The sequence below is a fragment of the Garra rufa genome, chromosome 12, assembly GCF_049309525.1.
Source record: "Garra rufa chromosome 12, GarRuf1.0, whole genome shotgun sequence".
In the NCBI taxonomy this organism is placed as follows: Eukaryota; Metazoa; Chordata; class Actinopteri; order Cypriniformes; family Cyprinidae; genus Garra; species Garra rufa.
This window is the reverse complement of record NC_133372.1, coordinates 33,156,296-33,180,265: the sequence shown is the minus strand read 5'-3', so window position 1 is coordinate 33,180,265 and position 23,970 is coordinate 33,156,296. Positions and strand designations below refer to the sequence as shown.

Sequence of the window (23,970 nt, the reverse complement as noted above, 5' to 3'; positions counted from 1 at the left end):
GAGTCCTCATATACTACTGTTTTTTAAAGAAATTAATACTTTTATTCACCAAAGATGCAGTAAATTGATTAAAAATGACAGAAATTCATAATGTTACAAATTTTGCTTTAACTATTTTCTCCTCTTGCATCACTAAAGTGTTTATGCTAATATTTGACCTTGGATCACAAAACCAGTCATAAGGGTCAGTATACATCATCTGAAAGCTGAAAAAAATAAGCTTTCCATTGATGTGTGGTTTGTTGATGGCTAGGACAATATGTGGCCGAGTTACAACTATTTGAAAACTATTTGAAAAAAAAAAAAAAAAAAAAAAATATATATATATATATATATATATATATATATATATATATATGAGAAAATCGTTTTTAAGGTTGTCCAAATTAAGTTCTTACTCATCCAAAATGTACTTAATATCCTAATGATTTTTGCATAAAAGAAAAATTGATAGTTTTGACCCATACAATGTATTTTTGGCTATTGCTACTTAAGAATGGTTTTGTGGTCCAGGGTCACATATATAAAGATGTGCCTGTGTTTGTAGTGCGTTTAGAAGGAGTGCAGCAGCTCTCCGTTGACACTGTCTCAAGCAACAGCGTTCGAGTCCGCTGGACGGGAGTGTCGGGGGTCAGAGGATATAGAGTTGTCTGGGGCCCCTTTACAGGTCAGTACAATTTTTAAGAGGCTATTTTTAATAAAATTATTCCTTCAAGGTGATATAGTAATGTATCACCCAATGAGGATGTCTGTGAGTGCTTTAGGTCAGATATGATTTCACATTCTGTTTGTATCAAAAGAGTCTTTTTATATGTGTCTCTTTCAGGAAGTGATGTGGAGACTGTAGAATTGGGAGCTGATAGTGAATCCTATACTCTGGGGAATCTGAGACCGGACACAGAGTACATTGCTACAGTCATCCCCCTGTACAACGGAGAAGATGAAGGACCAGCAGCCACTGCACGTTTTAAAATAGGTACACAGATACACATATAGACACATCTACAGTAAATGGTACATATTTTTTGAAGAGCTGTATTTAGTAGATGATGTGCAGATGGTCTTGAGTTAAGAATAGCGTGAGAGATAGAATAAATTTAAGACAGTATAACAGAAAACAAGATGTGTGCTCTTTTTCCATCTTGCACACAGTTATCATACACAGACAGTGAGGTGTTCGTTTTCAAATTTGCCATTGACTCATTGTCTGCTAGATCAGAAGAGAAGAACTGGTTTTTTGTATTATGACTCACAGACTGCAGTAATCCGAATGCGTGATGGTGTTTGTATATGCGCATACATGTTAGAGCGAGAGACTAAGAGGAAAGAGGCAGTAACTGTCTATAAATATAACAGGACAGAGTTCAGAAAGATGGAAGTCATTGTTTTAATACTTTATGGGACAGGAGGGGAGAGAAAGCTAAAAGATGTTTAATGCATTTGGCTTTCAGAGCGCTCAGAGCAACAGGTCCTGCGAGCCACGACTACAGGACCCACCAGCATCAGATTAAACTGGAACCTCATACAGGCCGCCAGAGGCTACAGACTGGAATGGAAAGCTGGAGAGAGTATGAAACTGCTTAGTAAAACACACAAACACACTGTAAAAATTATTTTCTGTCATAACACAATAAATGAACCGAAAAACAACCACATGCATTAGTTGGATGATTATGGTAATTTAGGGAAATTTACTCTTTAAAAAGTTTAGGGAATCCAGTGGTTGCAATGTTGCATACTTTCTAGATAGTTTATAATATTTTATGATCTTTATGTGATTCTGCTGACCATAGGAGGCAGAGTTCAGAAGCAAGAGTTCTCACAAAGCACCACCAGCTATGAGATCAGAAATCTGCAGCCGAACACAGAGTACATCATAACTCTATACACACTCTACGATGGGCGAGAGGAAGCTACTTTCTTTTCAACCATATCACCAGGTCAGATTTTTTTTTTTTGATGGAATACAATATGATAGTGTTTTAAAGTTCAGTATTGCAGTTAAAAAACAGTGGGTCACTGGGTCAAAATTCATTGAGTCATTTCTGGGATTGGGTGTCTCCAGTGAAGATCATGATGTTATTGCCTTCGAATTTTCAACAACATAAATTTTAAAGTTGTCTTTGACATGAGTAACAAAAAATTTACAAATTAACACATTTAAAACATTTTTTACAGCAATTTAAACCAACAAATATCACAAATTTTCCATGGATCATTTATACATCATAGCACTTCAAAAATTAAACACTTTTTAAAAAAATAACCTCTTGTGTGATTATGATAGGGAGATGTAAAATATGTAAAATATAATTTTGGTCAAACTTAGGTATATACATTTAAGCATCTATTTACTAAATGTGTCCACCCAGACTTAAAGGAGAAGTTCACGTCCAGAACAAAAATTTACAGATGATGTACTTAAGCCCTTGTCTTCCGGATGTTCATGTCTTTCTTTCTTCAGTCGTTAAGAAATTATGTTTGTTATGTTAAATTTTGTTAGGGTGCTCCGAGTTTGAACTTCCAAAATGCAGTTTAAATGCAGCAAACAATCCCAAATGTGGTTGTAGACGATCCCAGCCAAGGAAGAAGGATCTAATCTAGCAAAATGATCGTTTTTGTTTTTTTTTAAATTACAATTTATTTACTTTTTCCCCTTAAATGCTCATCTTTTCTTGCTCTGCCTGAACTCTGAATTTTGGTTCAAGACAGTTAGGCTATGTAGAAAAAGGTATGTTGAGGGAGAAAATAAGATGGCAGTTTTTCGACATACCCTAACTATCTTGAACTGGAAAAAGACAAGATGAGCATTTGAGGTTAAAAAGTATATAAATTGTCATTGAAAAAAACAAACAAACAAACAAAAAACAAACAATAATTTTGATAGATAAGACCCTTCTTCCTCAGCTTGGATCATTTGCAAATGCATTTGGAATAGAAGTCCAGTCTATGGAGAAAAATCCTGAAATGTTTTTCTCAAAAAACATAATTTCTTTACGACTGAAGAAAGAAAGACATGAACATCTTGGAGGACAAGGGGGTGAGTACATTATCTGTAATTTTTGTTCTGGAAGTGAACTTCTCCTTTAACAGGATAGAGACTAACAGAGTGAACATTTTGAGCTAAAATCAGCCATTACGCTAAAGGTCTGTCAAATACACTACTTTTACAAATAAAAATTTGCATTTACTTTTTTCAGATTCCCCTTAACTGGGTGGACATGTTGAAGTTGACCACATCAAATTGAAAAGATACAATAAATAAAAAAAGACAGTTAACAAAACAGAGGCTCTTACTCTCCTTCCCCAGTGGTTTTCCCTTCAATAATATTAGCCATCTGATATGATGTCATTTCCTTTTTTTCAACTTTAATTTAAAGAGCCAATAGTTGAATATAATAGGGTGAACAATATTTTGAGGGACCCTATTATTTTTTTAGAATTAATTTAATACTTGGAAATATATACATTAGAGAGAACTGTTGCTGATATACCAAACACCAAAATGGCAGACACAGGTCTGGGGACATTGAAAAATTGTGATATTTGGTGGTTTAAAATGCTGTAAAATGTTTAATGGTGTTATATATGTGAAAGACAACTTTAACATTTATGTAGTTGAAAATTTAAAGGCAATAATATGATCTTTATTGGAGACACAAAAGGCAACAAATCCCAGGAATGACCATATTCCAGTGTTTTTTTTAAAATTGATAACTGAACAATTTCCAGGTATTTTTATAGTCCTAAAGCAGCACTCAAGCTGCATAAAACAAGTTTGTGTAAACCAATGGTCAATGTGTTTGTTTCTGTCTAGCATACTGTAGACTGTAGACTGCGTGGGTTGTGTTTTGTAGAAACAACTGTTGGTCGTGTCACGAACCTGAGGGTGGTGGATACGCTTGGAAACATTATACGAGTAGGATGGACAGGAGTCGCTGGAGCAACGCAGTACAACATCAATATACTTAATACAGAATGTGAGAATGTTATTCCCTTTAAATACAAATGCCTTTAAATACAAATAATCCCATTAAAGTGGAATTATTGTTTGAATTGGTTTACCCATCTTTTACAGCAAATGAAGTGGTGAACAGAAGAGTTCCTGGGAACCAGACCACCTTTGACCTACAGGACCTCGAAGATGGTGTACGCTATGCTGTCAATGTAAAGGCAATAGTTGGATCCAATGAAGGGGAACCAACAACATTGTACATCAAAACAGGTGTGTGCATGCATACATACTGTTTCTGGTATGCAAGTGAGGTTTTTTTTTTTAAGTTGTCAGTATTAGGTTCATAAATTGATTTATCCACCTTTTTCCTCAACGTGGAAGTAAGCCTATGGGTGAGACTTCTGGTACATTATCCACTGTAGGGAAATAATGAGAAGAATAACAACGTTCAGTAATTAAAATAATACATTAAAATTATATGGTAAGACACCAATTTGCTGGTGTGCTAGTGTGGCCCACCTCTATGAAAAGAAAAAGTTGGATAAAAATGTAGATGTATCTCTTATGTCAGAAAACAACTGCTGATAACTGAATGTTAAACAGAACCGCCACAACGAGTGACCAACTTGCGGATAGTTGGCAGCAACAGTCGACGAGTCAGGATTGCATGGACTGCCGTTCCTGGGGCGACAGGCTACCGGGTTACCTGGAGGCAAAGCAACAGTATGTGGACCTGATTATGCAATGGGTTTTACTTTCACATAACTTATGTTGGTTTTAATCTGTCAGCTGCTCTTTCTTTATGTCTTAGCTGCAGAGCAATCCCGTGTCCTGGGTGGTGATGCCACTACCTACACTATAGATGGGCTGCTTCCGGATGATTCTGTTGTTGTGGGTGTTGCCCCAGTGATTGATGGGAGGACAGGAGAAGTGGCCTCTGTCTCTACAAGAACCAGTGGTTCTAATGGAATAGTGTCAGGGCTACGAGTCACTGAGGTAACATCTGGAAGGATAGTAATAACCTGGACTCCTGTGAATAGAGCAACAAACTATAAAATCACCTGGCGGCGTAATGATGGTATGGACAACATTAAATTTAGTGGAATACATTTTTGCTAATATGGAAATGGAATTTTTTTTTTTTTTCTTGTTACATTGTAGGAGTGGAAGATTCTGAGATTGTACCTGCTGATGTGGCATCCTATGTCATTGAGAGACTCCAGGAAGGTGCAGGCTACCAAATATCAGTCTCAGCCCTTATTAACTCACGGGAAGGACCTGCTGCCACTGTGACTGCAAGGACAGGTAGAACTAGAACTAAATGTTTGGACACAATCATAAGCGAGCGTTCTCAACATGTTCACATGATTATATACACTACCAGTCTAAAGATTTTAAATTGTTTTTTAAAGAAGTCTCTTTTGCTCACTAAGCTTGCCTTTGTTTGATACAAATTACAGACAAATCTGTAAAAATTCAAAAAAACAAAAAAAAAAAAAAAACGGATTTCTATTTGAATATATTTTAAAATATAATTTATTTCTGTGATTTCAAAGCTGAATTTTTAGCATCATTACTCCAGTCACATGACCCTTCAGAAATAATTCTAACATTTTGATTTGTTGCTCAAAAACATGTATTATTATGTTAAAAACAGCTAAGTAAATTTTTTCAGGTTTCTTTGATGAATAGAAAGTTCAGAAGAACAGCATTTTTCTGAAATAGAAATCTTTTGTAACATTATAAATGTCTTTATTATCACTATATTGATCAATTAAAAGCATCCTTGCTAAAAAAAAGTATTCATTTTGTATAAAAAAAAAATTCCCAAAAAGAAAAAAAAATACTGACTACAAGCTTTTATATGGTATAGTGTATAATGTTACAAAAGCTTTTTATTTCAGATAAATGCTGATCTTTGGATCTTTCTTTTCATCAAAGAATCCTGAAAAAAATGTACTAATAATAAAAATGTTTCTTTAACAGCAAATCAGCATATTAGAATGAGTTCTGAAGGATTATGTGACACTAGAGACTGAAGTAATGATGCTGAAAATTTAGCTTTGATCACAGGAATAAATTACATTTTAAAATATATTAAAATAGAAAGAAAAGTTATTTTAAATAGTTAAATAGTTTAAATATTTCACAGTATTACTGCTTTTGCTGTATTTCAGATCAAATAAATGCAGGCTTGGTGAACAGAAGAGAATTCTTTAAAAACATTAAAAATCATACTGTTCAAAAACTTTTGACTGGTACTGTAGTGTATGTTTAAGTCTTTTTGTATTTGAATATATTCAGTTAGCCATATGCATGGACCTTTACAACACTTTAAATACATCACCATGAAATTTAAATAGACAATTTTAATTAAATATTGCAGTGTTTATTATAAAGTATTTATCTATACATATGATTATTTTTTAAAATGTATGTGTCTTGTGATTCTACAATCTAATCAATTTACTTCAGACAAAGTCAATTCCCACCTTTTATTTTGAGAAGGTGTTTCACTTGGATACATGTCACCACAGGAAAGAGAGGAAGACCACAATTTCACTTTCATGCTGACTTTAAAGATTAGTAATTTCTGAGCTTTCAGCAGTAAGGAAGGTCTAATGTCAGTGTATTTTTTTAGCCTGAATGGCTGACTCTGCTCGCTCTATCCTTCAGATCAGGTCACAGTGGGTCGCGTCACCGATTTACAGGTGGTGGAGGCCCAAGGGGAATTTGTTCGAGTCAGATGGGTTGGAGTTCAAAATGCAACATCATATAGAGTACTCTGGAGGAGGACTGATGGTGAGATCTTAAAGTGATTTTAAGTAAATCCTCACATAGGTGAGTGTAATTTCCTGTAGGAGAGAAACAACCTTGATATCTCAGTTTTCTGCAGTGATATTAAATATGAGTGACTCCTGCTAATACTAACCAATTTCTAAATAATGTTATATTGAAAATAGGGTTTGTGACCTCCAGGGGTCACAATTGTCAGCAATTGTCATAATTTTTATCAAAAGAAAGCCTCAACCATCATAGTAAAATAAATTGTAGGTGGAGAGGAGCTGAGTCAGCTTGTTGGTGGCAACGTGACATCAGTGGATCTGAGACAGTTGGATGAAGGGGCACAGTATGAAGTGAAAGTTCTGGCTCTTGTCCGGAACAGAGAGGGCCCACCTGTCTCCGTCAGAGTCACTACGGGTGAGTGTTGTTTGTCTGTGATGTTTGTTTGTGTCTGTGTTTCAAGTCATAGGTACTTTAATGGAGATGTCATTAAAGGAGTAGTTCACTTTCAGAACAAAAATGTACAGATAATGTACTCACCCCCTTGTCATCCAAAATGTTCATGTCTTTCTTTAGTCGTAAAGAAATGATGTTTTTTTGAGGAAAACATTCCAGGACATCACTGTTTTACCTTTTTTTTGGTAAAGGGTGTTTGACCGTCTTTGCATGTTTACTTTGTAAACACTGGGTCGGTACTTCTGCAGCGATGTAGGGCGATTTTGGAGTTGGAGGAGAAAATGAGAAGTTTTTTGACATACCCTAACTGTCATAAACAGGAATACACAGTTCACGCAGAGCTAGACCAAAACTAGCGTTTGTGGTTAAAAAGTATATAAATTATAAATTTTTTAGAAAATAACCGATTGTTTCACTAGATACGACCCTTGTTCCTCGGCTGGGATCATTTAGAGCCCTTTGAAGCTGCATTTAATCTGCATTTCGGAAGTTCAAACTCAAAACTCACCATTCATATCCATTATATACAGAGAGAAATCCTGAAATGTTTTCCTCAAAAACCATCATTTCTTTACAACTGAAGAAAGAAAGACATGAACATCTTGGATGACAAGGGGGTGAGTACATTATCTGTAAATATTTGTTCTGGAAGTGAACTACTCCTTTAACCCTTATTCTCTAGGCCTGGGTTTACAATATCAATTTCTCAAAAGAAAGAAATTTCTCATTTTGATAAACCGATATTGATTCTTAAATCCCAGCAACCAATCTTTTAGTCTATGCTGTTTTCTATAAAAGCATGAACAAAATTGAACTAAACATTATTTGAAGCATGCTTCTCAGCTTCTCTAATACCCACAGAATAAATATTTACAGTGTACAAAACAAAGACATGAACACATATGTGACCCTGAAATGCAAAACCAGTCATAGGGGTCAATTTTTTTAAATTGAATGCTGAAACATCTAAATATTGTGAAAATTGCTTAAAGTGGTCTAAATGAAGTTCTTAGTAATGCATATTACTAATCAAAAATTACGTTTTGATAAATTTACAGTAGGAAATGTACATGATCTTTACTTATTATACTAATGATTTTTGGCAAAAAATAACAATTTATCATTTTGACCCATACACCAGTGCTACTTATGACTGGTTTTGTGGTCCAGGGTCACATATTATTGTTTGTGTGTTATGTGATTATCTTTTATTGTGGCTTGGCTGAAGATCAGATCAAATCTAATAGAGTCGTTGTTTGTTGTACAGGAAAACAGACAGGGTCAAGAGTAGAGGGTTTGCGTGTTCTGGACTCAACCCCAGGGAGGCTCCGTTTAACCTGGAGAGCAGTGAGAGGAGCCAGCTCATATCGAATCTACTGGAGGTCCTCACAAGGTAGTTATACAGGCACACACAAACCAGTGTACTAACACACACAAACCAGACTCAGCTAACTTTATGTTGTTATTATGCGTGCTTTGACTAGGTGAGCCTGAATCAAGTCGTCTGATTAGTGGCGATGCAACTTCATACACCATTGATGGACTTCGTCCTGGTCTGAGCTACACTATAAGATTGTCTGCTGTGGTGGACGGTCAAGAGACTGAAGCTACCACCATCAGAGAAACCACTGGTACACAAGATATTGTTTCTAACATTTTGTCTCTGTCTTTCTCCATCCTCTTTTATTCATTATTTATGTCTCTCTTTTTTAGATTCCCTGCCACCTGTGACTGGTTTGAGTGTGACAGACAGTACTGAGAATTCAGTCCTTTTAGGCTGGTCACCAGTGACAGGAGCCACAGGATATAATTTACGCTGGACAGATGAAGAAGGTGAGGAACTGGTAGTGCATGGTTTAAGGATAAGAAATACAATTATAGATTAATGTTTTGTGTATTTTAAACTCTCTTTCTTCAGACACAGGATCGGGTCAGATTGAAACACTGCCCGGTACAGCCACTTCTTACCGTGTGGTAGGTCTACGACTGGGCCGCCGGTACCGTTTTACTGTGCAGCCCACCTTCCAAAACCAGGTTGGACCTGAGACCAGCGTGGTGGAACGCACAGGTTATACAGTTTCTGTCTCTTTCTCTTTCAACTACAGATAAATTTAAAAAGGTTTTTTAATGTTTAATCTGTTCAAATTAAATAATGAACTAATTGTTAAAGTTAATAGCATGAAAACACATGTTAGGACTCTAGATGCCCTGTGCATGTAGACTACTTTTTTAATATAATAAAAAAAAAATACACTACCAGTCAAAAGTTTTTGAACAGTAAGGTTTTTAATGTTTTTTAAAGAATTATCTTTATTTTATCAAAAATACAGCAAAAGCAGTAGTGTTGTGAAATATTTTTACTGTTTAAAGTAACTGATTTTTTATTTAAATATATTTTAAAATGTAATTTATTCCTGTGATCAAATCTAAATTTTCAAATTTTTAAGTCTTCAGTGTCACATAATTCTTCAAAAATCATTCTAATATGCTGATTTGCTGAAAGATTTTTTATTATTGTTGTTATCAATATTTAAAACAGCTGAGTACATTTTGTTCAGGATTCTTTTATTAATAGAAAGATCCAAAGATCAGAATTTATCTGAAATAAAAAGCTTTTGTAACATACACTATACCATTCAAAAGTCAGTGTAATTTTTCTTTTTTTCTTAAAAAATTGTTATTTTAAATAGTAAACATATTTCAGAATTTTACTGTTTTGCTGTATTTTGGATCAAATAAATGCAGGCTTGGTGAGCAGAAGAGACTTCTTTAAAAAACATCAAAAAATCTGGTAGTGTATATATACAATATTATTGGTATTTTAACAAATTAAAGTACTTGTTTTAATATTTAATTTAGGGCTGTCATTACATTTTTTAATCTAATAATTACATAATGTGCTGAAAGTGATTAGCATAAATATAATAGATTTAATTTACAATTAACCTTTTACTGTTAGAAAGAAAATACAGATCTGACTCTGGTAAAAACCTTTTGTGTGAATTATTTCATACAGTACTGTGACTTTGAAGTTAAGCCAAATTATAGCTTGTAATGTAAGTACAATGAATAACATACCATTATACTGGTCAGTCACAGGGAGATTTTTCTCTCACTACTACAGAGACTGACAGATGAACATAGTGCTTGATGCCGTATTGAACATTCCCATAGATGATTTGCACCAGCTTTATTTTTAAAGTCAAAAGTTCGTCTGTGTAGCTGATATGAAGAAATGTTTGCATAAATAAATTACACCATTGTTATGCTTGCTCTTGTGCTGTATTCCTTACTTAAAATGTTTAACAAATCCATGTTTCAGTGTGTGTGGGAGGGCGTTTGGATGTGGTTTTCGTTGTCCCTGCGTCTCGTGATCGCTCCAGCCTGATGGGACCTTTGTTGTCTCTGCTCGCCAGTTCTGCTGGATCCTTCACCTCCATCGGACCCAGAGACTCACAGGTGCAGTTCTTTTAGTACTCTGGTCATGGTGTTCCCAATGTTTTATGGCTCAAAAAAGTTGTGAGAGTGCCCTCTTCTGACAGAGTGCATGAGGCATTGAGCTGTCCAGTGTGAATGAAGTGCTTGTAATACCTCCTTACTCCAGGTGGGGATGGTGATGTACAGTGAAGATCCAAAAGTGCGCTTTCTCCTCAACCGTCATAGCAACAGTGAGACCCTTCTGCAGGATATTTTGACTACCCCATTCAACGACAGACCAGGAAATAATATAGGTCTGTTTGTGTTTTATTTATGTATTTTTTTACTTGCTATGCAGTGCTGTTTTGATGTTTGTGTACCATGAATGACCATGTCCAGGTCATGTTTCAATCCAAAATAAAGTTTTAATTGCAAACGTGTACATATTTGACATTTAATTGGCATATTTTCTGCGTTTATGTGTAGGCCAGGCAATGACATACGCACGTCAGTTTTTGCTGAGCGCCCCAGCAGGTCGGAGGTATGATGTTCCCGGGGTGGTTGTCATTATCGCTGACGAGAAGTCAACCGATGATCTTAGCCAGCCCGCTGCCGCTGTTAGAGCCGATGGTAAGCCACGCAAAACCAAAACACACACACAGAGAGAGCAACCATCCTGGCTGCTCTGTCCCATGTCCATAAGAGTGAGTTAGCACTGTAATAACTCTGTCCTTCAGGTGTGACAGTGTTGGCGGTAGGAATTGGACGTGCAGACTCTAGAGAGCTGCGTTCGGCAGTGACGGATGGCAGCACTCAGAATCTGCTCTATGCTCAAGACGCAAATCAGCTCAACGCTCTCCACCCCGACCTGGCAGACCTCCTCTGTGGCCTTGCACGAGGGACTAGTGTCACGGTCAGATCAAATCCATCCGTCTAACTGTCATAAATGTCGTATCATCATTTTTTTTTTATTATGACGCTTGCTTCGCCTGTCAAACTTGCCAGAGTCATCTTCATTGATAGTCTTTATTCATAAGAAAAGACTGATTTTGATTTTTTTGTCTCCTTTTAGCCAGGGCCTTGTACTGTGGAGTGTCCAAGGGTAAGTGTGTACTGAGAATACAAACACATATAAAAACAAGACATAATTACATTTATTGTTTACATCCACATGCACATCACAAAAGATTGACCTGTGTCTTTGTTGCAGGGTGCTAAAGGGGAACCTGGTTTGAAGGTAATAATTGTTGTTGCATACTACAAGTCCAAGTTGGCTTGTTGGCGGTCATATTTGCTTTAATTTTCTAGTCAAATATTTATACATCTTGTCTTTTTGTTTCTATATAGGGTGAGAGGGGCAGAGATGGAGTGGATGGAAGAAAAGGCGAGCCTGTACGTTAATCTGAATGCACATTTAGCTCTGTTTGTTCATCTACACTATGGGATTCATTAATTATATTCTCAAGTGAATGTCTGTCTGATTGTGTGTGTGTGTATGTGTGTACCTGGTATTCATCACGTTGTGGGGACCAAATGTCCCCACAAGGATAGGAATACCAGTAGATTTTGACCTTGTGGGGACATTTCTCAGGTCCCCATGAGGAAACAGGCTTATAAATCATGCACAATGAGTTTTTTTGATTAAGTAAAAGTGTGCACAATCTCCTGTAAACCCAACATGTGTGTGTGTGTGTGTGTGTGTGTGTGTGCATGTGTGTTTTTTAAATAGGGTCGTGATGGTTTACCTGGTCGTGAGGGCCCAAGAGGACCAGAGGGGGCGCCAGGTCAACCAGGTAGTGGTTTGGGAGTGAGAGGAGAGAAAGGCGAGAGAGTAAGTGGCACTTAAATATGTATACACACATATGCATACAGATCACAAATGTTTATATATTTTCTCTCCTTCTCCATTTGTTTTTCTATGTCTTTTTCAGGGTTTCCCAGGACTGGATGGCAGTCCAGGTGTTCCAGGTCGTCCTGGTGCAGTTGGACTGCCAGTAAGAATGAGTAGTTTTATTAAGTGGTACTGTTAAAGGAGAAGTTCACCTCCAAAACAAAAAATTACAGACAATTTACTCACCCCTTTGTCATCCAAGATGTTCATGTCTTTTTTTCTTCAGTCATAGAGAAATTATGTTTTTTGAGGAAAACATTTCAGGATTTCTCTCTATATAGTGGACTTCTATGGTGCCTGCGAGTTTGAACTCCAAAATGCAGTTTAAATGCAGCTTCAAAGGGCTCTAAATGATCCCAGCCAATGAAAAAGGGTCTTATCAAGCAAAATAATCGTTATTTTCTAAAAAAAAAAAAAAAAAAATTACAATTTTTTTTACTTTTTAACCTCAAATGCTAACCTTGACAAGCTCTGCATGAACTCTTGTGTGTTCCGGTTCAAGACAGTTAGGGTATGTCGAAAAACTCCCATCTTATTTTCTCCTCCAACTTCAAAATCATCCTACATCATTGCAGAAGTACCGACCTAGTGAACGTGCAAAGAAGATCAAACACTCTTTACAAAAAAGTTAAAACAGTGATTTAGGATGATTTTGAAGTTGGAGGAGAAAATGAGATGGGAGTTTTTCGACATATCCTAACTGTCTTGAACCGGGATACACCGAGTACATGCAGAGCTAGACAAAATGAGCGATTAAGGTTAAAAAGTATATAAATTAATTTTTTTTTAAATAATCGATCATTTTGCTAGCTAAGACCTTTCCTCTTTAGCTGGGATCATTTAGAGCCCTTTGAAGCTGCATTTAAACTGCATTTTGGATGTTCAAACTCACAGGCACCATAGAAGTCCAGAAATCCTGAAATGTTTTCCTCAAAAAACATAATTCTTTATGACTGAAGAAAGAAAGACATGAAAATCTTGGATGACAAAGTGCACATCCATATAGATAGTATAATAATCAGATATAGATGCATGCTAAAAACTATTAATCTCTTTATATATATTATTTTATTTCTTAGTTAATAAAGCTTAAAAGATCTCATGAATTGATTTATAACATGGGTTCATTGTGTAATGTCATTCTATTGTTTTAGGGCATTCAAGGATTGCCTGGTGTTAGAGGAGACACTGTGAGTACTCATTAACATACTGTACATGCGTAGACACAAACATTCACAAATTCTTATTAAATGTTTTGTCTGTTTTGTTTTACAGGGAGAACCAGGCACTTTAGGCTCTCAGGGATTAAAGGGAGAGAAAGGTGAAAGGGTAAGAGTGATATTAAAATGAATCTCTAACTGCTTTACTTTACCCCTTAATTTTGCATTTTATTTATTTAGCCACTTTTACAACATTTACAGCAAGAGCTTCAATTATTCCATTTTTTTTATTTTTTATGTTTACTACAGGGGGAACCTGGATCTGCTATTGGTGGAGGTTTGCCAGGCCGTAAAGGAGAGCCAGGAATCCCAGGGATCCCTGTAAGAAACACAAGAAAATCACTCTTACCTGCACAATGACAAGAAAGAAGCATATACAAGTACTTCATGTCATCAAGTAAACAACAGGGTTATTACAGAGTCCATTCTATGTCTTTCTGTCCTTTTAGGGCACTCTGGGTCGTCCAGGTGTGGATGGGGCGAAGGGAGAGCCAGGTGCACGAGGTTTGCCTGGACAGGATGGTCGCCCTGGGTTGCAAGGTGCTGCTGGACTTTCTATTAAGGTCAGAATCCATTGCTTTTTCTGCTAAAGATATCTCTAAATGTGCACTATGTGTGCTCCTGTCCCTGGCCCTGTTTGACTGATGGGTAGTTCGCTGTGAACTCGAGGTTAGAGGTCAAAATAAAAATGATCCAAAACATCTGCACAGCAGTTAAATTAACCAAAAACCTGCCAATACTAGGGATGTAATGGTATTATCAATATTGTGGTATCACGAAAGCAATATCTGATGTGGAAATAATGTCTCGATATAATTGTGGTCACATGACGATATAAAACAATAGGTCTTCTAGGCAAAAAGTGTACTTTTTGAAATATAACTTCTTCTTCCAACATAAAAGGTCTTTCAAAGTTGTGTTTTGGACAATTATGCTTTGGCACAGTATCTTTCATATGAACCAAAACTGAAAGCACAATGTGGCCTAATCTCTTCATCGAGTTTGTTTGACAGCTAGCTTAAATGGGTAACATTACTGCAGTCCAAATTCAAAATATCTCTAAAATATCTCTATACGTGTAGAAATTGTAGTATTTCCCTACTGTAGTGTAAAGCAAAAATAATATATCTATGAAATATACATTTTCATTTATTTTACAGTGCAATTGTTTTACAATATATGGCTATTATTATTATTATATTCTAATTTGTTTGGCTTCCTAAAACACCAGTGTGAATGTCATTTAGTGTGAATGTTTTCTTATTTTAACCCAGGTATGAAAATATGTGAAAGTGCCACTGGCATTTTTATCTGTATAGATCTTGTTATGCAGTATTAATAAATTCATTGTTTTTCGTGTTTGAAGTTTTAGATATGTCTTCAGCCAATCATGTACCTGTCTGTTTGTGTTTCATTTCATTTTCCTGCAGGGTGAAAAAGGCAGCCCTGGTGAGCGGGTGAGTTGATATAAACTCTTCTTCAAAAGACATCAGGAAAACCTTCTCAAACAAAAAAGAGAGAAAAAATAATTGACAGTACAACAATAAGAAAGAACTAATATTATGAAATAAAACTTCAAATGTTGTGGTAACTGCTAGTGTAACAACAACCAAGCATGTTTAGGGTGATTCAGTAATACTAATGTTAAATTCTATATATTTTTTATTTTAATAAAAAAAAATTAATTAAGATGTTACCATGTTACCACATGAAGCATGCTTTTTGTCTGTTTTTCAACCTATGTGCAGGAATATTATTGTATTGATTGCATGTTGATAGTCCTAAGTGTAAGGTACATGGTCTGTCATATACCGTTAACCCAGAATCCATATAAACATCAGATGGAGACTGGTTAAAAAAAAGATAAAAAACATCCTAATTTCAGAAGTCCACCCACACACCACTGACAGAAATTAAATCAATTTTATGAATGTATTTCTAGGGAATCTAAAAGCAATAATCTGTTATTTCTTGATGTGGAGAAGCAAGTACTCTAAAATTGTATTAAAACGTCCCATGTTGTATAAGGGTTTCAGCAAGGGCAAAGTAATCTAATGCACCGTGAGAACTCTCTAATGGCATACTAATACAATCTGTGAAGACAATCAGTCCCATTTTTTCAACATAAATGTGTTCTTCTGTCCTATTTCGATTAACAGGGTCCTCCCGGAGTGGGCAGTGGGGTAGCTGCTAAAGGAGATCCCGGTGAACCTGTGAGTGTCTCCATTATTCATGACTGAGTGGCAGTGTAAATGGATGTTAACGTGTGTATATGTGTGTTTCTGTGTGAGTGCTGCTGTGAATTGGTTATGTGTGTACATCAGTGTGTGTTTTTGAGTTTTTATCACATGCACTGAAAGGTATTTGTGTGTATTTTAAGGGAAGTCCCGGACCGTCTGGTCCTCAGGGCCCACGAGGACTGACTGGACAAAAAGGAGCCAAAGGAGAACCTGTATGTTTTTTTCTGCCATTATTTTTTTAAATGTGTGCATTGCTTGTCCATGAATTAATTTCCTTAACCTGGTCTGTTTGTGTGATTTGTGTTGTAGGGTGAGAGTACTGAGGGTAAACCAGGCCTCCAAGGATCCACCGGAGACCCTGGTGATCGGGTATGAAATGCTTTCACTAATATATTTCATGTTCACTCAAACATTCCTCCTTATTCTTCTTTTAAACATGCTTTTTTGTTTCAGGGGCCCAGAGGACCTCCTGGTGAAATTGGAAGTAAGGTAAAGAACAGAAGCCAGTGCTTGTCTTTATTGTGGCTTGTGTCATCAAGGTGCTTTCTGAATGCATAATCTATGAATCAGCTGATGAAGTTTCATTGTTTCATTTTTTTTTTTCAGGGTGATCGAGGACAGACTGGACCACCTGGTTCAGATGGAGCCAAGGTGACTATTTGTCTATGCATGATCTGAAACTCAATCTCTGTATAAATATATCTGGATTTGTACTATATCCCTTGTGCACTTCAGTGTTGATTTGGTTCATCCTTTGTGTGATTCTGATGTTTTTTAGGGAGACAGAGGCCTTCCAGGTTTAGCTGGAGACAAGGTGTGCCCTTAAGATACATAAAACATTGATGTGTATTCTTATTAGAGAGCTGTGGGTAATACTGTTTTTTGTTTGTATGCTAGGGAGATAAAGGTTCAGCAGGCCCCTCTGGACCTCAAGGACTGAGAGTAAGTGGCTGCACAAGCCATGATAAGTCACAAGCCATGTGAAAATGCATGAGTGTACATGCATGTTGTAAATTATTTATATGTGCCTTCAGGGATTGCCAGGAAGCAGTGGCCCTATTGGAGAGAAGGTAAGTTAAGATTTCAGCTTAACAAACAGCATTTTTCTCTGATATCTACTTAATTTTATCTTGTGCTTTTATTGTATTTTATACATATATATATACATGTCTCTGTTTTCTATAAGGGTGCTGAGGGTGAAAAAGGGCAACCAGGAAGCTGTGTAAGATCTTAATTTGTATGTTTTCAAATTCATATGAACGTTTCACTCATTTGTAATAGTTCTTCTGACATGTTCACTGTGGCTTTTTTAGGACTGTCAAGGTTCATTTGGGAAGAAAGGAGACCGGGTATGACTTTTGAGAACAATGCGGAGACTCTGTCTGTGTCAGATAACAGTATTTCTGTTTTATTCTTATGTTAAGTCCTTTTTTGTATTGACTTTCAAATGGGACAAACCCACTCAAATCTGATTTTTCCAGCTGAAGTTCCATTCAAAACTTCAACTTTTTTAACTGATCTTTTTTTTCCGTTAGGGTGAAAGGGGCCTCCCAGGTCTTGATGGTGGTAAAGGTGATAAAGGAGAAGCAGGACAAAAAGGGGAAAGGGTGAGTTTTGTGAATGAATGAAGGTGTCCATCTGGGAAATGTCTGCTTGGATGTGATAGTGTGGACATTTTAAAATGGAAATTACACTTATTTTTACATTGAGTTTACTTTATCACACATACTTGTGAAATCAAAGCTTTTAGTAATATTATTATTCAGATTTAAAATAATTTATAAGATTTATTTCAAGATACATCTAAAATTGTGTGAACCGTATGATTGGACCTTTTTAATCTATCTCACAGGGTGCCCCTGGAGCAGGAGAGCCTGGCCAACCCGGACCTAAAGGGGATCAGGGTGATCGGGTATGTTTATCTTCATGATACACTAGTTTATAAGGCAGTGGAAGTATTAAGCTAAAGCTTCAGTTTTAGGCTTTGGTTTCACATAATTGAAATACAGAATCAGCTGTTGTTGTAGTAGTCATAGTATTTAATATACTGCTTATTTAATTCAACAGGGTCTCGCTGGATTGTCTGGAAAACCTGGTCTGAAGGTAAAGTAAACCCTTCCTCACTCTAGTGACTCCAGAGCATATGTTCATTCAAATGACTCAGCATTAGCCTGAATAATTTGTCATACATTGCACCCTCTTTTTTCTCTACGTGACTATAGGGCAGTCAAGGTGAAGCAGGGGAGAGAGGGGAGGCAGGCAGTGCTGGTCCACAAGGGCCAATGGGCCCCAGAGGGAAAGATGTGAGAGTCTGCACCCATTTATACATGAACACGGGACTCTTACTAAAAGCTCCTTCTAATAACTTCATCTGCAACTAATGCTCATCAACTAACATTTTTGTTAGGGATAAGTGTGTCTACGATACTCTTAACATATCAGGTGTTTTGAAAGCTACTACTACTATTTTAGCCTTACAATATAGCTTTTCCTAACATTTAACTCTCTCTTGTTTTCTTCTAACACGTTTCCTTCTCACCGAAGTAACAAGTAGTCAAGGTAATGGGTATATTTTCTTCCTTTTCTTCAGATTCTGCTTCACACTTTCTTAAAGCTACTTGCTTTTGTGGCTGACATAAGTGATGCAATCTGGGAAGACTCGTCGGATGTCGCGCTAGGACATTTTTTCAGGAAATTCGAAAAATAGGTTGAATGCCAATTTTTTGTCAAAATTAGGTTTTCAATAATTATTATTCTGTAACATCTATCATGTCTGAAAATATCTTGGCAAAATTCACTTGTTTAGAGCAGAAATATGGAGATTTATTGCCGCAAGTTCAAGCTGTGTCTTTTTCTTATGTTAAAGGATTAGTTCACTTTCAGAACAAAAATTTACAGAAAATGTACTCACCCCCTTGTCATCCAAGATGTCCATGTCTTTCTTTCTTCAGTCATAAAGAAATTATGTTTTTTGCAGAAAACATTTCAGGATTTCTATCCATATAATGAACTTCTATGGTGCTACCAAGTTTGAACTTCAAAAATGCATTTTAAACGCAGCTTCAAAGGGCTCTAAAAGATCCCAGCCAAGGAAGAAGGGTCTTTTTTTTGTTTATTTTTGAAACAAATTGACAATTCTCGCAGAGACGAGACAAGACGAGCATTTGAGGTTAAAAAGCATATGTTTATCATGGACATAGTCTACTTCAGTGGTTCTCAAACTTTTTACAGTGGCGTAACCCCTGGGCATTTAATATTCTTCTGAGTACCCCCACAAATGTGCCCCTTTAAAATTGATTTACCCATGCATTTTTAATTTTTTATAGAGGCATCTTTTATGTCATATTCTTAACATTCTATTAAGTGTATTATTAATATACTAAAAAAGCACTATAAATACTCAATGATGGCAAAGTTAAGTGTTATATTAAATCAACATTTGCAATCGTTTGGATATTCAGAGAAATCTGCGTTCTTGCTCGTATTTTAAACAAAAAGTAACTCCCACAAGGCATGTTTCTGTATCGAAAATAGTTTCTTAAATCGATCTTTATGTACAGTTTGTCAATATTTGGTCTTTGCTATTAAGTGCTACAAATCTACTTTAAAGACACAATAAACAGCAGCATACTTGCGGGCATCCTATACACACGCTGCTGGTGTGGATACAGTCAGTTTTGACCGCAAAAGATGAAGTAATTTGATGACTGTTTACTGCACTCCCATTTTACTGTTTAATAATAAAAGCAACATTTTGCTTGTCATAAATACAAGCTTGGTTTTAATGTTACTATAAATTGGGGTAGAATTAAATAAATTGCAAAGCTCAGCATTTTGTTCGCGTAACCCCTTCCGTCACCTCACCTACCCCCAGGGGTACGTGTACCCCGGTTTGAGAACCACTGGTCTACTTAATCAAATGGTATCAAAACCTAAAAACACAATTTCACCATGTATTGGGTTTTCCTTGATCGCATCACATATGGAATTGTATCACCATTTATTTAGTGAATAATTAACATAGCTGAGATTTTTTTTGAGATGTCAGGAAGTCTGATCTGTTATTTTGTTTCTTTAGGGACTAAAAGGAGACAAAGGAGAGGATGGAATTCCAGTGAGTTTGTTTTTTCTTTCATCATTCCTGCGTTTGTGAGTATGTTTGTGTTATGTATGTCATGTTGTTGTGTTTCTCTTGTCTCTCAGGGTGAATCAGGGATTCCGGGTAAACCAGGGGAGAGAGGTCTAAGAGTGAGTACACAGATTTGTGCTCTGATGCCGCAAATCATTGTACTCTGTGGTCCAGCTACATCCTAACAGTGCTCTTTTAATATTGCAGGGAATTTCAGGTCAGCCAGGTCAACCTGGGCCAAAAGGAGACACGGGCGATCCGGGGGAAGATGGGCGAAATGTAAGATATACGACTGACTTTATGTATTTTAGCAGAATTAAGGCAAGGTCACGCCTAACTAACTCGTTTTTTAAACTGGAATTTTTTATGCAGAGTTTGAATTTTGTTATTCTCTTTGGAAAAAAAACTGAATGAAAGAGAACCATCATTTTCTGCAAACAAATAAGCTCCGCCCTCAAAAAACATCATCACTGTTTTACACTGAATTTGTTTATAGGAATATTATTAGATATTAGATTAATTGTGAAAAAGGAATTTTAATAGATTCCCATTTTGTCAGGAAATATAATTTCTTTTTACATCCTTTATTTGTAGTTGCTATAACTTTATATGGACTATTGGGTTAGATTATTGGGTTCATTTTGTATAGTCATGTGATCAATGCTTTGATCTGCACAGGGTACCCCAGGTCCCACCGGACCAAGAGGTGCAAAAGGAGAGCAGGTGAAATATCAGAAACTTCTTACATAACACAAATCACTCATGTTAGGACCTCTGCACAAACACTGATCTAACTCCAGTCTTTATTATGGATGATTATAGGGAATACAAGGTCCCCCTGGGCCACCTGGAGATGGGGTATTTATTTTAATCATTATCATCTCACTGTACTTTTTTCTACACATCCTGTTTTTCCTGTTTTTGAAATCTTTGTACTTTCTGTTAGACAACTGGAGACAGACAGATTAAAGGTGACAGAGGAGAAAAGGTACAGTAAAATGTTCATAGTGTTTAAATTCTGTCTATCAATATTGCATATGCATATTCTGGTTTTGTCATTGTGGTACTCTTGTTCTAACACCAGGGAGAGGCAGGTGACCCAGGCGAGCATGGTGCTAAAGGTCAAAAGGGTGAACTAGGAGCTTCAGGCCCACCAGGACCAAGCGTAAGTCCGTATGCTGATCAGATAGTATGTGTAATTGAGAGTAATGTGATTTCGTATCTTAACCTATTTGTTTTTTAGGGTCCTGATGGGTTGCGTGGGCTACCAGGAGCCAGAGTAAGAACCTCCTACTGCTTTTTTGCCTTTTAGCTATGTAGATATTTCTTTGATCTGTATGTGTTTGTGTCTGTCTCTAATGCAGCATACATGCTGACTCTAAATATAATGATATATTTAATCCCATTTAAGGACACAGTAATTTAAGACAGTAACAACCATATTATACAACTGAATTCATGCAGACAACAGATTTTTCATTAAATCTCCACTATAGTACCAGACCAGAAGTAATTACTTTTAATACCAGATTGTACATTTTATTCTGCTTTGTGCTTCTTCTAGGGTGACCCAGGCGATAGGGGCAGTCCAGGAGACAAGGTATGAAAGCCATTTTTTTCTCGGTTTGCGGTGGGCTGTGTTATTTCTCTGAGTACCATGTCCAGGCTGTATATATTTTAAAGGGGTGAATGGCTCAACCTTCATTTTCAATAAACTCCGAAAACATTTTTGAGACTGTTAACATGACCACAAGACATGAAATACATGTTTAGCACAACAAACATTATTAAAAAAAGTTTTGAGTGACAGATTCTGACAGGAAGCTGTATTATCCTAAAATGTAATGATCTGTACTGCTCAATGCAAAGGCTGTAGGTTCAGTTTTATATATGGGTGGTATTCTTCAGGCACCTCACGATACGATTAAATTTTGATTAAGGGAATCATGATGCGATAACTAAACAATATTCAATGCATGCATTTTTCAACAGTGCCTTTCAGCTGCAAATCTTTTAAAATAAATCATGCATTAGACCTAGAGCCTTTCCAACATATGTGGGAGCTTTGGGCTGCTTAAGGATTCTCTGTTAGAATTGACAGACGTGAACAGGCTGTTGTTCTTCCAGCTTCAGATGGACACATGAAATGGTTTTTAAAGTCATATTTCTAAAAAAAAAAAAATCATTTGAGTGTGGCAAAGTTTTTACAACACTTGTTTCACAAAAAAAAAAACCTAAATTAAAATTCTAATTAAGGTGATTGTTGATTGTTATAATTTGTTCATTGAAAGTATTCTAATGCACCTGGTAATGATTTTTTTCCTAGCCTTAATTACAATGATCAATATCTAGCTTAATCACCATTGAGCAAAACATTTATCATAAGGCGTCTAAATAATGGAACTGAGCTTTGTATTTGTATATGATATACACTAGTTTTCAAATGTTTAAAAAACACTGCATTTATTTTATTAAAATATAGTACAAACAGTAGTGGTGTAAAATATTTTTACAATTTAATATAACTGAGTTTCTTTTAAAATGATTCTAAAATGTAGTTTATTCTTGTGATGGCAAAGCAAAATTGAGGTGTCTTCAGTGTCAAATGATCTACCAAAAATCAATCTAATATGCTGATTTGGTGCTCAAAAATAGTTTATTATTATTATCAGTGCTGAAAACTACTTTATATTTTTATGGAAACGATAATACAATTTCTCAGGATTCTGTGATGAATAGAAAGTTCAGAAGAACCACATTTATTTGAATATGATTTTTTTGTAACAATATCAAAATCTTTATGATCAATATAATGCATCCTTGCTAAATAAAATTATTAGTTTCTTTAAAAAAATGACAGACCCCAAACATTTGAATGGAAGTGTATACAGTATTATATAATTTTTTTTTTATTAAGAAGCAATTACCAAGTAGACGTAACCTGCGATAAATGTATAGAAAGATTGATAAATTATTTAAATAATTAATTAAAAAGAATTGTGATGTCTGAGCAAACTTCAGCCATGCAATTTCTACCATCAATTACTTTTTGAATGAGGCATCTATAAAGTAAGCAGCTTCCTTAAATATCTCTTCAAAAGCAGATGCAAGCACCCCTGCAAAAATCATTCTATTTTAGTGTGCAGCAATGACAGTATTTTGAAAGCGAGTGTCATACCGTGGTAGACAGTTGAAGAATGGCTGAAATGGTAAAACTGGCTGCAGTAATCAGTGTAAAGTATAAATATAACTGCTTAGTCATGGATCTCTCTATACTGCAGAAGCTGTGACACACTTCATTATGTCAGGTTTTACCTCTTGGGGTTTTAAATAGCAGGTCTCACTAGCACTGCAATTATTTGTTATTGGCTGCCTGCGAGACTGTTTAATCTTTGTTCAACATTTGTGCTACAGAATTGTTTTGTAGTGGGAGGAAATGAGAAAACAAGATCCCACTGATGTCTTGAGGAATATTGTAAACCATCTTGTGCCTGTCTGCTTCCTGTCAGAGAGACGTATAGCCAATTAGTTTGTGTCTGATCCTTGTGACGAATACTTGTACCGGTCCTCATCTAATTTATCCATTTGATCTCTTTTCCTTTCACAATCATTGTGTAGGCTTTTAGACTGGCTTTATTACATTCATTAAGCAGATGACTACTGATTTTGGCATGCATATGTGTGATGCTGTCAGAAAGGTGTTATTAGTGACAAAGATTGGATCTGTCAGTCAACCTATTCTCATTATTATTCATTTAAGCTAGTGACGACCCAATGCAGAGAAAATTTTAATTGATTTTGAAAGTGTTGAGTGTTTTGTATGTATTTACAGTATGTGTGTATCACAGACTAGTTAATATTGATTGTTTCTGTATATG

General features: G+C 36.1%; 1 protein-coding gene across 1 annotated transcript in view; it reads left to right on the top strand.

The window, feature by feature from the left end:
* col7a1 (collagen, type VII, alpha 1) overlaps positions 1–23,970 on the top strand; it is a 67,659-nt gene that overhangs the window by 9,216 nt on the left and 34,473 nt on the right. The window contains exons 10-59 of the mRNA XM_073852564.1: positions 548–671; positions 831–976; positions 1,452–1,568; positions 1,794–1,940; positions 3,858–3,980; positions 4,079–4,225; positions 4,559–4,678; positions 4,767–5,033; positions 5,117–5,260; positions 6,632–6,757; positions 7,010–7,162; positions 8,909–9,028; positions 9,114–9,263; positions 10,518–10,654; positions 10,800–10,926; positions 11,099–11,242; positions 11,350–11,525; positions 11,685–11,714; positions 11,823–11,849; positions 11,960–12,004; positions 12,342–12,443; positions 12,544–12,606; positions 13,658–13,693; positions 13,779–13,832; positions 13,973–14,044; positions 14,173–14,286; positions 15,154–15,180; positions 15,883–15,936; positions 16,104–16,175; positions 16,273–16,332; positions 16,417–16,452; positions 16,570–16,614; positions 16,742–16,777; positions 16,861–16,905; positions 16,998–17,033; positions 17,150–17,185; positions 17,277–17,312; positions 17,499–17,570; positions 17,816–17,875; positions 18,031–18,066; positions 18,186–18,266; positions 20,042–20,077; positions 20,167–20,211; positions 20,300–20,371; positions 20,771–20,815; positions 20,915–20,950; positions 21,039–21,080; positions 21,177–21,257; positions 21,336–21,371; positions 21,657–21,692. Coding sequence (XP_073708665.1) covers positions 548–671; positions 831–976; positions 1,452–1,568; positions 1,794–1,940; positions 3,858–3,980; positions 4,079–4,225; positions 4,559–4,678; positions 4,767–5,033; positions 5,117–5,260; positions 6,632–6,757; positions 7,010–7,162; positions 8,909–9,028; positions 9,114–9,263; positions 10,518–10,654; positions 10,800–10,926; positions 11,099–11,242; positions 11,350–11,525; positions 11,685–11,714; positions 11,823–11,849; positions 11,960–12,004; positions 12,342–12,443; positions 12,544–12,606; positions 13,658–13,693; positions 13,779–13,832; positions 13,973–14,044; positions 14,173–14,286; positions 15,154–15,180; positions 15,883–15,936; positions 16,104–16,175; positions 16,273–16,332; positions 16,417–16,452; positions 16,570–16,614; positions 16,742–16,777; positions 16,861–16,905; positions 16,998–17,033; positions 17,150–17,185; positions 17,277–17,312; positions 17,499–17,570; positions 17,816–17,875; positions 18,031–18,066; positions 18,186–18,266; positions 20,042–20,077; positions 20,167–20,211; positions 20,300–20,371; positions 20,771–20,815; positions 20,915–20,950; positions 21,039–21,080; positions 21,177–21,257; positions 21,336–21,371; positions 21,657–21,692 — 4,172 coding nt within the window. The remainder of the gene's footprint in view (positions 1–547; positions 672–830; positions 977–1,451; positions 1,569–1,793; positions 1,941–3,857; positions 3,981–4,078; positions 4,226–4,558; positions 4,679–4,766; positions 5,034–5,116; positions 5,261–6,631; positions 6,758–7,009; positions 7,163–8,908; positions 9,029–9,113; positions 9,264–10,517; positions 10,655–10,799; positions 10,927–11,098; positions 11,243–11,349; positions 11,526–11,684; positions 11,715–11,822; positions 11,850–11,959; positions 12,005–12,341; positions 12,444–12,543; positions 12,607–13,657; positions 13,694–13,778; positions 13,833–13,972; positions 14,045–14,172; positions 14,287–15,153; positions 15,181–15,882; positions 15,937–16,103; positions 16,176–16,272; positions 16,333–16,416; positions 16,453–16,569; positions 16,615–16,741; positions 16,778–16,860; positions 16,906–16,997; positions 17,034–17,149; positions 17,186–17,276; positions 17,313–17,498; positions 17,571–17,815; positions 17,876–18,030; positions 18,067–18,185; positions 18,267–20,041; positions 20,078–20,166; positions 20,212–20,299; positions 20,372–20,770; positions 20,816–20,914; positions 20,951–21,038; positions 21,081–21,176; positions 21,258–21,335; positions 21,372–21,656; positions 21,693–23,970) is intronic.